Genomic DNA, 14413 nt, shown 5'->3' with positions numbered 1-14413 from the left:
GCACATCATGTCCTCCAACAGTGTGGTTGCACAGGCAAGACCACCCTCCCATCCACAACCTGCAATACAATGGCCATAAATGGCGTCCATGGTATGAAACCACCGCCATGGCTTTCGGTTTGACCCACTCCGGCCATTGTAGTCCTTAATATTTTTATATACTCTCTGCTACCTCGGCAAACACCTTCTCATTTCTCATCTCCCCATCGAGTTGGTGCTGAATATTGCAGTCAGACTCATACAGCTGAAATGTCTAAAGCAGTGATCCCCAAACCCCGGATTCCAGTCCAAATCCAGACCCAGAGAGCGTTTTGTTCGGATCACAAAGCATTTTCTCATTTACTATGTAGATATAGACATTTAATTGCTGCTGGCTGCCGCCTCTGACTTTTGAACAGGTGCAATGGGCAGCTATGTGGGTCAGCCACATTCTGGTCCACACTCCAAGCCAGCTGATGGCGGTAATGTACCACATTGTTGTATGCCAACCGCCAGAAAACAACAAAGAAGAAGCTATGTCGGGGTCCTTGAACGTGGGTTGGTAATGCCCCTTTTTTCACTGGCTCGTTTTAGGCGCCGTGGCTCCGCTCCACTCGGTACGTTACCAGTTGTGTTTCCATTGACCCACTAATGGATGGGGCTATGGCGACTGATGTTCCGCCTCCAGCCGTCAGTGTAGTGGCGATATTAACGTTACTGTTAATAGCGCCTAAGTTACTAGCTTGGGAGCTCGCTCTTGATGACAGTACAATGACTTATTGGTACAAAGATGAGTAAGTAAAAAAGATGGCTTTGTCAAAAATATGTAAAGTGGACTATTAAAATCGCACATTTAAAGATGAATGGACAGACGCATATGCTTTCCTTCTATAAATAGTGAAATAAATAGTTAATGAGCAAACCTTTGCAAAACTTCCTGACATACCAAGAGATAACTCAGCCTTTTGATTCAGGTGAGTTGGTGTAAAGCTGGTAGGAACAAACGCTAAGAGGCTTCCAGACATATTGACCCAGGGGGGCTGAATACAGAGGCACTGCAAGCTTTCAACTTTTTATTTGTAAACCACAGCTCGAGAAGGGTGATTTGGAAATGTCCAGTGAAATAAAAGGAAGTTATTTTGATATAAAAATAAAATAAAATATTTTAGATGCAAAACATTTATGGATTGTTTGATGTTTGATTTTTTTCTATAGAATTACCAGCTGACAGTAGAAATATCTATCAGGAAGTCTTTGTTCATAAAAGTATTTTCTTCCAGTAACAGAAGGAGACAACTAAGAGACAAACTGGACCAAGGAGACTGTTACTGGAGAAAAATAGGCAGAGATCTTTACTGGAAACATTAAGTAATGGAAGTTCCAGTATTGGCCACTATTAAATCCCAGGGTTCTCTTGGGGAAAGCTACAGCACTTACAAGGGACACAGTCTTTAACTTGATCGAGGCACACTGGTGTCTCAATGACCTCACTTGGTTTACAGTTAACTCCTTGGCTTGTTAAGTTAAAGATGAGAGTTTATGAGTAGAGAATGCAAACATTAAACTGTTAAGTGTGTGAGGGATGTGTAGCATGCACATTAAAAACCTGCATGTGATTATGTATCTGTGCTGTTTCCCCAAATACAAAATGCACCTGAGCCACAGCACCCAAGGGACAAACACACACACACACATGCACATTTTTATTTCCTAGTGATCGCATCGATTTCTTACTCATTTACTATCCTCTATTAGCATCTCACTATTTTAACAATCATCTCGATTTGCTCTCCATAGTTACATTCACTGAAGCTGTTAGGAAATAACTACAAGTTGTGTTGGAATTTTGAAAGTGAAAGTGGTTTCTAATATCAGTGGATGCTTTTTTCTGTGAGTTCACAACAGCAGACTTTAAAAACAGTCCAGATTTACAGGAGACACTGCTATATATGCCATACAGAATATTGTTTTTAATTTAAATGCATTCAAGCAATAAATTTTGACAAAATCTGGAAAGTGAAATATCAATATTCTTCTGATGCAATGGAGCCAGGAGCATCTGAAGGAGAGCAGTAAGTGAAACATCTCTTCAAACACAAGTAGCCAAAGTACCCTTCCTGAGAATCAGTGGGTCAGGAATGTGTTTCCACCAGTTGTGTTCATCCTCCATGGTAATCGACTGGCCAGTGGGAGGTAGGTCTGCTTGGACTTATAACCCACCATGTTCAACACCAGGTATGAGCCAGTGTGAAATTGTCACGGTATGTTAACCTTAAATAATACCACAGTTTTACCGTATCACTCCATTGTTCAGAAATGTTAAATAAAAATGTTTTTAACCAAGTTCTTGAAACTTCCAGTGAAAGAAAATGGAAAACATGTCCAATGCTGTCATTCTCTGGATCCAAAATCCAAATAAACACAAGAATGACAGAGAGTCAAAGGTAGTAAATTTGCCTTGCCTGCTCATGCAAGCTTAGAGAACTGTACCCTAATGGAAGAACAGGGACAGGCACTACAACATCCCCACCCATTTCCCTATCAGTTTTCTTCACTTTCGCTACTCTTCCCTTTAAACTCCTTACAACTCTGCATCATCAGGTTTAGGAACTATTAAAATCTTTACACTTCAAGCTATTCTTATTCCGAAATCATAAAACAAGATTTTTTTCTGCAATAACTTAAAATCATAAATCATCTTGTAAATCGCAACAGTGGGTTGACATAAGTGGCGAGAGATCATGGTTTCAAACAATTTTTACAGGTGTACCACAAGGCTGAGTTCTTGATCCACATATTTGTTACTTTATAGCTTATTATACATAAACATGTTCTGGTGTGGGTTTTCAGATGTATGCTGAAGACAGAACATCCATTTATTTTTTATTTTTCCCTGTTAGCTTAAATCATCAGCAATTGAGAAATTATCAAAGAAGTCTTAGAAGTAAAATATCTCTATGCCATCTTGGATTCCTATTTAAAATTTGACAAACATGTCAAGATGTTCCATAGAGGTGTAAAAGCTAACTTACATACTAATTAGAGGCGATGTGCCTTTTCATGCTCCAAATATTTTAATGCATTCAGTTATGTTTTTGTTTCTTTCATTTAAATTACTGCCCAACTTCTTGGCCAAAAGCAGCATGTACAACAATCAAGCTACTGAAGATAAAATATAACCTGGTGATTAGGATCTTGGACAGGAAGCCTGTTAAATCCCATCAATGTTGTGTTCTTCAGAAACTAAATATAAGGAGATTGGAAATTTTCATTAACATCCCAAATTTCAAACTAATTTAAAAATCTTAAATGGTTAATCTCCTTACTGTTTATTTCACTATTGAATTCAACCGAAAGCCCAATTAAGGACAACCATTGCAAATTAGCTTAAGCTACAAAAGCAATTGGTCCCTATAAACATAAACTGATAAATGAAAAGGAACTTCCAGTTACACACTGTTCCCACCCTACATCTTCCACATCTCACAACAAATCATGCTGGATTTCAGTGTCATTTCAGTACCAGGCACTAAAGCAGCTTGGACATCAGCATCATTTCCATGTTTCTGATCATGTGTCAGACCACAGGTGGGCTAAAGCAATGCCTAAGAATAAGGGGACAATGATGTCACTAAGAAGCTCAGCAAGAGATCCAGTAGTGGCAATGCCACTAAGGAAACCCCTGGAGCTTGAATGTCAGCTTTAGTTTCAAATACCTGAAAGTAAAGTGATTTAAAAAGGAAGATATAAAGGTTATATGCTTGATAAACATAACTAACGTGTTTAACAGTATTGTTTAAATTGAGATCAATACTTTCTACCAAATAAACCAGTGTACAAAGTCATTGAACATCATACAGTATTTCTTAGTATGAATCAGCCATCAGAAAAATCCACTTTTTACTTGCTCTGTCATTAACTCACAGTTAATCGGTCAACCTGAAGCTTGGCCAGAAATATTTCTACATGAGTCACCAAAGCCACGTTTCAACAAATATCCATCTTATACAGGTCCTTCTCAAAATATTAGCATATTGTGATAAAGTTCATTATTTTCCATAATGTAACGATGAAAATTTAACATTCATATATTTTAGATTCATTGCACACTAACTGAAATATTTCAGGTCTTTTATTGTCTTAATACGGATGATTTTGGCATACAGCTCATGAAAACCCAAAATTCCTATCTCACAAAATTAGCCTATTTCATCCGACCAATAAAAGAAAAGTGTTTTTAATACAAAAAACGTCAACCTTCAAATAATCATGTACAGTTATGCACTCAATACTTGGTCGGGAATCCTTTTGCAGAAATGACTGCTTCAATGCGGCGTGGCATGGAGGCAATCAGCCTGTGGCACTGCTGAGGTCTTATGGAGGCCCAGGATGCTTCAATAGCGGCCTTTAGCTCATCCAGAGTGTTGGGTCTTGAGTCTCTCAACGTTCTCTTCACAATATCCCACAGATTCTCTATGGGGTTCAGGTCAGGAGAGTTGGCAGGCCAATTGAGCACAGTGATACCATGGTCAGTAAACCATTTACCAGTGGTTTTGGCACTGTGAGCAGGTGCCAGGTCGTGCTGAAAAATGAAATCTTCATCTCCATAAAGCTTTTCAGCAGATGGAAGCAGGAAGTGCTCCAAAATCTCCTGATAGCTAGCTGCATTGACCCTGCCCTTGATAAAACACAGTGGACCAACACCAGCAGCTGACACGGCACCCCAGACCATCACTGACTGTGGGTACTTGACACTGGACTTCTGGCATTTTGGCATTTCCTTCTCCCCAGTCTTCCTCCAGACTCTGGCACCTTGATTTCACAATGACATGCAGAATTAGCTTTCATCTGAAAAAAGTACTTTGGACCACTGAGCAACAGTCCAGTGCTGCTTCTCTGTAGCCCGGGTCAGGCGCTTCTGCCGCTGTTTCTGGTTCAAAAGTGGCTTGACCTGGGGAATGCGGCACCTGTAGCCCATTTCCTGCACACGCCTGTGCACGGTGGCTCTGGATGTTTCTACTCCAGACTCAGTCCACTGCTTCCGCAGGTCCCCCAAGGTCTGGAATCGGCCCTTCTCCACAATCTTCCTCAGGGTCCGGTCACCTCTTCTCGTTGTGCAGCGTTTTCTGCCACACTTTTTCCTTCCCACAGACTTCCCACTGAGGTGCCTTGATACAGCACTCTGGGAACAGCCTATTCGTTCAGAAATGTCTTTCTGTGTCTTACCCTCTTGCTTGAGGGTGTCAATAGTGGCCTTCTGGACAGCAGTCAGGTCAGCAGTCTTACCCATGATTGGGGTTTTGAGTGATGAACCAGGCTGGGAGTTTTAAAGGCCTCAGGAATCTTTTGCAGGTGTTTAGAGTTAACTCGTTGATTCAGATGATTAGGTTCATAGCTCGTTTAAAGACCCTTTTAATGATATGCTAATTTTGTGAGATAGAAATTTGGGGTTTTCATGAGCTGTATGCCAAAATCATCCGTATTAAGACAATAAAAGACCTGAAATATTTCAGTTAGTGTGCAATGAATCTAAAATATATGAATGTTAAATTTTCATCCTTACATTATGGAAAATAATTAACTTCATCACAATATGCTAATATTGTGAGAAGGACCTGTATAGATCAGAGCCAGTGTAAAACATTCAAAATGACATATCATTTTAGTCAACACAAAAAACTGAGCTATCCTTAAGTTTTATATATTCATATGTCACCTAAATCCCTCTATACATTTACAGATCTATGTAGTCTTACTGATAGCCTGCCACTAACCTACAGAAACTGTAGTTTATCTAGTTTCTAGTTAGGCTAGCTAAGATATAAACAATAAAGTTAGCATTCATTCCTTCATTCATTCATTCATTAAGCGCTTTACAAGCCTAAAGGCAACCAAAGTACTGTACAGGTGAATAAGAAAAAAATAGCTAAAACTAAAATAATAAAAGGAAAAAGCGATAACACACAATGTTGACAATACAAGCAATAACATTAGCTGACAAGGTAACACATTCATGTCAAGTGTCTTTCCTGAACAAAACTTCCAGGTTTATCGAAAAACATTGTTGACACAGACTGCACTTCCTTTAAGCATTACTTTGGTAACACATCTATAAACCCATCTTTAGTAAATTCCTAAAGAGAATAACAAAACTATTTAAAAAAAATCTAGAACAGTTTTTAAAATGTAGTTTTGCGGTTTTAAAATTAGGCATGCTGTGTTGGGCCTTACAAGAGCAGTAACATCCTAGTATGCTACGTAAAGGTAAAATTAAAACTAACAGCACAACAACAAAATACAAGACACAGAAAGACTATTCAATTTAGATGGGTACAATAAGTGTAAGGAGTTCTCATGGCACGAGACCTCGTGATATTAAAACTCCACAATATTCATCATCAAAATGAAGCCTGTGTCACAAAGCCCCATCTAGCTGTTCTCGGCATGTCGGGTTGTCCTGTTGCATTAAGAGAATGACCCAGCTGAGCGCTCACGTTGGGGGGGCCAGCACAGCTTCACTTCAATCCATCACTTCTAAATCGCTAATTCATCTGGCAGCTTTTTCTGCAATTAGTAGAAAAAAGAAAAGGTAACAGCTGCGGATGATCATTACACACAGTGAGAATACTAGCTATCCGATAGCTAGAGATGTTAAAGTTAGTGAACACTTTGAAGCTAAAGGGCTATGACACTGGTTGAGTCTGGACTATATGTGTTCACCTCTGGTCAAACCCGTACTCGTACTCGTCGTCTTCCGCATTATCCGGGACCGGGTCGCGGGGGCAGCAGATTCAGCAGAGACACCCAGCTGTCCCTCTCCCCAGACACCTCCTCCAGCTCCTCTGGGTGGAGCCCAAGGCGTTCCCAGGCCAGCCGAGAGACATAGTCCCTCCAGCGTGTCCTGGGCCATCCCCTGGGCCTCCTCCCGGTGGGACGTGCCTGGAACACCTCCCGAGGAAGGCGTCCAGGAGGCATCTGGTATAGATGCCCGAGCCACCTCAACTGGCTCCTCTCGATGTGGAGGAGCAGTGGCTCTACTCCGAGCCCCTCTCGGATGGCCGAGCTCCTCACCCTATCTCTAAGGGAGTGCCCGGCCACCCTATGGAGGAAAGTCATTTCAGCCGCTTGTATCCGGGATCTCGTTCTTTCAGTCATGACCCAAAGTTCATGGCCATAGGTGAGGGTAGGATCGTACACCGACCGGTAAATCGAGCGCTTCGCTTTTCGGCTCAGCACTCTCTACACCACAACGGACCGGCACAGCGCCCCCATTACTGTGGTAGCCGCTCCGATCCGTCTGCCGATCTCCCGCTCCATTCTTCCCTCACTCGTGAACAAGACCCCGAGATACTTAAACTCCTCCACTTGAGGTAGGAACTCCCCTCCAACCTGAAGAGGACAAGCCACCCTTTTCCGGTCGAGAACCATGGCCTCGGACTTGGAGGAGCTGATTTTCATTCCTGCTCCTTCACACTCAGCTGTGAACCACCCCAGTGCGTGCTGTAGGTCTTGGCTAGAGGGGGCCAGCAGGACCATGTCATCTGCAAAAAGAAGAGACAAAATCTTCTGGTCCCCAAACCAGACGCCCTCCGGCCCTTGGCTGCGCCTAGAAATCCTGTCCATAAAAGTTATGAACAGGACCGGTGACAAAGGGCAGCCCTGCCGGAGTCCAACATGCACCGGGAACAGGTCCGACTTAGTGCCGGCAATGCGAACCAAACTCCTGCTCCGCCTATACAGAGACCGGATGGCCCCTAGTAAAGGGCCCCCGATTCCATACTCCTGGAGCACCCCCCACAGGGCATCACGAGGGACACAGTCGAATGCTTTCTCCAGGTCCACAAAACACATGTGGACCGGTTGGGCAAACTCCCATGAACCCTCCAGTACCCTGTAGAGGGTATAGAGCTGGTCCAGTATTCAACGGCCAGGACGAAAACCACACTGCTCCTCCTGAAGCAGGGTTTCGACTATCGGCCAGACTCTCCTGTCCAATACCCTGGCGTAGGCCTTACCAGGGAGGCTGAGGAGTGTGATCCTCCTATAGTTGGAACACACCCTCCAGTCACCCTTCTTATGTAGGGGGACCACAACCCCAGTCTGCCAATCCAGAGGCACTGTCCCCGTCCGCCACGCAATGTTGAAGAGGCGTGTCAACCATGACAGCCCCACAACATCCAAAGACTTGAGGTACTCAGGGTGGATCTTATCCAACCCCGAAGCCTTGCCCCCTCCTTGAACCGCCACCTTAACTTGGTGGAGGGGTTTGAGTTCTCGAATGATCCTAGAGGCTATGTTGTCTGGGGCTTAAATGCCCCTAGTAGGGTCTCCCATGGCAAACAGGCTCGAGATGATGGGTCAGACAAAGAGCAGTTCAAGAACCCCTCATGACAACTACAAAATCGAGGCACGTGATGTCGCCTGGTACGGCCGAGCCGGGGTCCCACCCTGAAGCCAGGCCTGAGGTCGGGAGTCGTCGGAGAGCGCCTGGTGGCTGGGTTGCTCCTCGCGGGACCCGGCCGGGCCAAGCCCGAACGAGGGACGCGAGACCATCCCCCAGTGGGCCCACCACCTGCAGGGGGAACCGTGAGGGACCGGTGCAAAGAAGATTAGGCGGCGGACGAAGGTGGAGACCTCGGCGGCCCGATCCCCGGATGCTTAGGCTGGCTCTAGGGACATGGAATGTCACCTCACTAGGGGGGAAGGAGAATGAGCTTGTGCGGGAGGTCGAGAGATATCGACTAGAAATAGTTGGGCTCGCCTCCACGCACAGCGTGGGCTCTGGAACCCATCTCCTCGAGAGGGGCTGGACTCTGTTCTACTCTGGAGTAGCCCACGGGGAGAGGCGGCGGGCTGGTGAGGGTTTGCTTGTTGCCCCCCAGCTCAGCCGTCTCGTGTTGGGGTTTACCCCAGTGGATGAGAGGGTCGTATCACTGCCCCTTCGGGTTGGGGAGAGGTCTCTGACTATCATTTCGGCCTATGGGCCAAGTGGTAGTGCGGAGTACCCGGCCTTCTTGGCGTCCCTGTCGGGGGTGCTGGATAGTGCCACTCCCGGGGACTCCATTATTCTGCTGGGGGACTTCAATGCCCACGTGGGAAACGACAGTGACACCTGGAGTGGCGTGATCGGGAGGAATGGCCTCCCCGATCTGAATCCGAGCAGTGTTTTGTTATTGGACTTCTGTGATTGTCCATAATGAACACCATGTTCAAACATAAGGGTGTCCATCAGTGCACTTGGCACCAGGATACCCTAGGCAGGAGGTCAATGATCGACTTTGTTGTTGTATCATCAGACCCTTGGCCGCATGTTTTGGACACTCGGGTGAAGAGAGGGGCTGAGCTGTCCACTGATCACCACCTGGTGGTGAGTTGGATCCGCTGGGGGTGAGAAAGCCGGACAGATTTGGCAGGCCCAAGCGCATAGTGAGGGTCTGCTGGGAACGTCTGGCGGACCCCTTGGCCAGGGATGTATTCAACTCTCACCTCCGGGAGAGCTTTGACCAGATTCCGAGGGATGTTGGAGACATAGAGTCCGAGTGGACCATGTTCTCCGCATCTATTGTCAATTCTGCCGCCAGTAGCTGTGGCCTAGGTCTGCGGTGCCTGTCGCGGCAGCAATCCCCGAACCCGGTGGTGGACACCGACAGTAAGGGACGCTGTCAAGCTGAAGAAGGAGTCCTATCGGCTGTGGTTGGCTTGTGGGACTCCTGAGGTGGCTGACGGGTACCGTGGAACCAAGCGTGCCGTGGCGGTGGCAGAGGCAAAAACTCGGACCTGGGAGGAGTTCGGTGAGGCCATGGAGAAGGACTACCGGTTGGCCCCGAAGCGATTCTGGCAAACTGTCCGGCGCCTCAGGAGGGGGAAGCAGTGCTTCGCCAACACTGTTTACAGTGGGGGTGGGGAGCTGCTGACCTCGACTGAGGACATTACCGGGCGGTGGAAGGAGTACTTTGAGGATCTCCTCAATCCTGCCATCACGCATTCCCTGGTGGAAACAGAAGCTGGGGACTCGGGGTTGGACTCTTTCATCACCCAGGCTGAAGTCACCGAGGTGGTTAAAAAGCTCTTCTGGTCAAACCGAAACTAGATAAATCTATCATGAACCAGGATTTGTTTTTTAAATGTAGTTCATTCTATTTGTGAAAAAAACTGAAATGAAAACATTTTGAATGCTCTTTTGGTATTTAGACAACTTTAGAATCAGACAAGCATAAAAACTGCAATATGGCTGAATGTACTCTACATTTGTGAGCTAATCTGTAATAGGAGTTAGCTGAATAAAAGTTACATATAGTTAAAGTACTTTGACTACAACCAAATTAAAATGCTGTCAGCTTTAACACTCCAGTTAAATGTTCTCCTTAGCAATTGTGCTTTTAATGGCCACTATTTTAAATTAGGTGTTTTTAACCAAGGAACCAGGTAGAACAACCCGCACACCTAAGCTACGGGTAGGGTTAGGGTTAACCCCCAGTTTAGACTAACGACAAACACATTAGCTTAATGGTGACAACATAAAAAGTCATTCAATGATTTCTAGGCAATCAGTGAAAACAATCAGGGTTATCAATCAGGAGTTGGGTTTAAAAGTGATGTCATGTGATGTCGGTTTAATTTTCTCATCATTAAACTGGCTTGGATGCATACTAAATAAACAGCCTTCTAGTAAAGCACCCTGCACAACCTTCAAAGATGTAAAATAAAACAGAAACTATATGTGGTTTAATCTACCTGCTTCAGCACTTTTAGACCTTCAGTAAGACAACAACTCATAAATCCTTAAGCAGGCATCTACCCACTTTGCTTTTACCTCACAAAGCAGATGTTCTCCTTCCTCTTTAATACATACATTGCAAACACAGGACTTACACAAAGTGAATCATAAACAATACTGCCTGACCTTACACCCCCAACACACATACTATTAGGTCTCCATCCTCTTACGGTACCTTTTAGTGCGTCGGAACATGTTGTTGGTTGATGTATCAATCAGCAACAGCTTGAGTGAGAGCAGTCACAAAGCTAAATTTGAACCCGGTCTAACATACGGCAGATCCCACATCCTTTGGTGGCTGCATGTCTGAGCAAGTGAGTCAAAGAAGCAAAGGCAGGGGAGGGAAGAGAGAACGAGAGGGAGAGAGAGAGAGAGAGTGTTGAAGGGAGGAAGGGTGGGTCGGTCTTTTAGAAAGGAATAACAAAAGACAGCAGGGGATTGTGGGTCATTTTCTCAAGGCTGTATTTTAGTTTTGTGACTTGTACTTCCATTTTCTGCTTTCAACTCTGTTAACAGCTTTTACTAAAAGGACCATGAATAAAGGTAGCAGAGAGTAAAGAGATATAAATTTAACAAACCAAAGAGGGAAGAAATGACTAAAGCACAAAGTCATGTGGATTGATATGTAACAATAAGAAAGGGTTTGAAGTAATAAAAGATTAAGAGAGCATAGCTAATTAGGAAGTACGCTAAATACACAGATAAGCTGTGAATGGCTGGGTTTACTCTTGAATGAATGCAGCAGGCAGATTGAGCGTGGAATCAACTCCACTCAGCTCATCTATAATAGATGGTGGACTAATAGTCTCCTACTGAGGGAGGCAGCAACATGCTGAATCCATACAGAAAATACCATACAGACATCTTTTTGGATAACCTTATGACTTTATACATCCAGCAACAGAAATGAAATACTTTAACTGCAAGATGAACAATAAAACGTACACATTCATTGAGAATTATAGAGCAGTTAATAGCTTTCCTTCTTTAGATCACTCTCATGGGATCATTTATCTTGGATATAAACAAATTAGTTATTCCAGTCTAACAGAGTCAAACAGAGTCAAAACCAAAGTAAATTTTGATCATCCTAAAACAATTCCAGGCACAAAAATTACAGAGTTAAGTAAATTTTATGTAGCTATAAATTGGAACTAAACCCCAATTGAACCTTTTGAACGCCCATAGCCTGCTGGAGATAGGCACCAGCTCCCCCGCGACCCACTATGGAATAAGCGGTAGAAAATGACTGACTGACCGTTTTGTATTTTGCATTTTCTTGCAATATCAAGACTGATTCTGAAAAGACTTTTATTACATTTTATTTGTTTCATTAAGATGAATAGAGTGGTTCTGGCAATTGTAGTTTAGGGCCCTTCTGTCATTGATTTGACAACCCTGCCCCAGAGAATGTAGATTCTTAGCTGTAGTCTGCTTAATTTAGCTAATTCATCAAAATGTCCCCAAAGTGGGTACGACTGGACATTCTGAGACAAATGGCTCCATTTAGTACCTGAAACAGTTATAGAGGGACCAAAACCACAAAAATACCAATAATGAGCATCAGTCTTAGTCTAACTCTCTGTCCTAGATGGCTTCTGTGCCGTCTCTGACTTCAAATAGCTAAGTTTGACTCTTCCTCCCTCAGTAACAACTTATGGACTGAAGAGTTTAGTCAATTTGTCATTTTTTTTTAGTTTGCGACCAGGCAGAAAACCGTCAGGGCTGCTGACTGGTTGAGTGCTCAGTGCATCTATTCTTTAATAATTTTTTAGGTGTAAAAACCTCACCTAGACTCCTCTGGACATTACTAGAAATTGTGGCTGTATAGCTCCATCTTTGCCTTTTTTCAGAAGGTATTTGGCTTTTCCATGTAGGCAGCTGCAAGTTGAAGTTGAGCTCTAACAGGTTGATTTTAGACCAGTGACTTGTGCATTGTTGCTTCTTTAATATTCTACCTAATATTCCTTCATCTTAGGGATACAGTTTGGGTCACATGGTTAAAGCTTGGACACTAGTGAGTGTTCCAACAGGACATTAAAACACACATCAAAAGCTCCTGGAATGGCCATGATATCATCTCAATTTATAATTTGTAGACAATTTTACAGCAGGGTACATAAAACTGGTATAACAAAGGAAATATTGTAAATTGACATATGTTTGATGGTTAATTGTCAAAATTTACTTTATTGCATAGAGTGATTTAATAACACTCTGTTACTAATATGATAGTGTTTGTGACAGAGGAAAAGAGAACATTAAAAGGATCAAATAGGTGTGGAAAAGTAGGTGGAAAATGAAAGTGGAATACTGAAGGATTAATAACCAAGACGAACTGGGGATAAATAGCTTTCACCACCATGGACACAATCCAAAAGATATCAGCTGGTCTTAATCAGAGTGTGACACACTCCAGCTGCTCTGCAGGAGGCCTTCTCTTCCTCCTCCTGGTTCTTCACACATGAACTACAACACCAGCAGCCCCAATGAAGTCTCCTCACGACGCCTAAACAAAATATTTAACTCACACTGACACCAGATTCATATGTGCTGTATTACTGTTACTTTTATGAAAGGAGAGGAGAGAAAATGAAAGGCAGGAAGCAGGTCAGGAAGTAAACAAAGGCAACTCTCACCTGCTGTTTTTGCGAGGCAGCGGCAAGTCCTGCTGGCAGCAACAAAAAGAAGGAAGAGAAAAAGAGATCAGATTTGTGAAAAAACTAATTCATAAAAACATTTAAAGATAGATAGATAGATGTGCATTTTAAAACAACACAAAAGGTGGAAATGTTTTCACATGAGTGATATTTAATTCAGTTTATTTACATGGCACCAACTCAATGTCTTGTTAAGGCATGTTACAAGCCAAAAAGGTTTAATTCATGTTCAGTTATTAAGAAATATTCTAAATGCTGATTTTTATTTGTGAAAAATTTAAAAGGTTTAAACAAAGATTAAAAAGGGCTTGAATACTTTTTAAGGCACTGCAAGAAGAAAGATACCTTTCACTACTGAAGTGGATTTGAAAGAGCATTCCGAGCAAAAGTTTGGGTGCGTACCTTCCTCAGTCTGCAGGTTCTTCTGCAACTATGGACTGGGTGATGTATAAAAAAGTATAAAGTGCACATATGAAGGTGAAACTAGAAGGTGGTTTAAATCAAAAAGTTGCTGAATATATCACAGCATAGAAATCAACTGTGTGTCACATCGTTATGTTTTAAGTGGACAATTCTGTGGTCAAGTCTCTACAAATGATTTGGGATGTTACTCTCTTAGCTTACAGAACATCTACCTTCTCCCAGTCCCAAGGGTCTGGACTGCATGCTCAGTATGAGAGATGGTTGCAAGTCTGTGACTCAATGCAATCAGCTGGGTTTCCTTAGAAAGAAAGCTCTTTCACCAATTTGAATAATAAACTAAACTTGATTGTATTATTTAATCACTAGGATTATTGAAATGTGCTTTGAGGTGATATTTCTTGTGAATAGGTGCTATATAAATTACCTGAATTGAATTAAACTGAATGAGTCTGAAATCAGTTGCTGAATGTCTTAGATTTGCAAGAGCTAGTCTCTCTGAATACCTTTAAAGAGTTTTTAGGATGTTTTTTTTTAAAAATGCTGTCAAATTTTTTTTCTCACTATTATTACAGGT

General features: G+C 43.1%; 1 protein-coding gene across 1 annotated transcript in view; it reads right to left on the bottom strand.

Annotated features, from left to right (window-relative positions):
- The window catches only part of LOC124863878 (microtubule-associated serine/threonine-protein kinase 1-like), a 97913-nt gene that overhangs the window by 56180 nt on the left and 27320 nt on the right, over positions 1–14413 (bottom strand). Inside the window, exon 2 of the mRNA XM_047358417.1 lies at positions 13396–13424. Within this exon, the coding sequence (XP_047214373.1) occupies positions 13396–13424 (29 nt within the window). The remainder of the gene's footprint in view (positions 1–13395; positions 13425–14413) is intronic.

Source organism: Girardinichthys multiradiatus, chromosome Y (genome assembly GCF_021462225.1).
Source record: "Girardinichthys multiradiatus isolate DD_20200921_A chromosome Y, DD_fGirMul_XY1, whole genome shotgun sequence".
Classification (NCBI taxonomy): domain Eukaryota; kingdom Metazoa; phylum Chordata; class Actinopteri; order Cyprinodontiformes; family Goodeidae; genus Girardinichthys; species Girardinichthys multiradiatus.
This window is presented reverse-complemented; position numbering and strand designations above follow the sequence as displayed.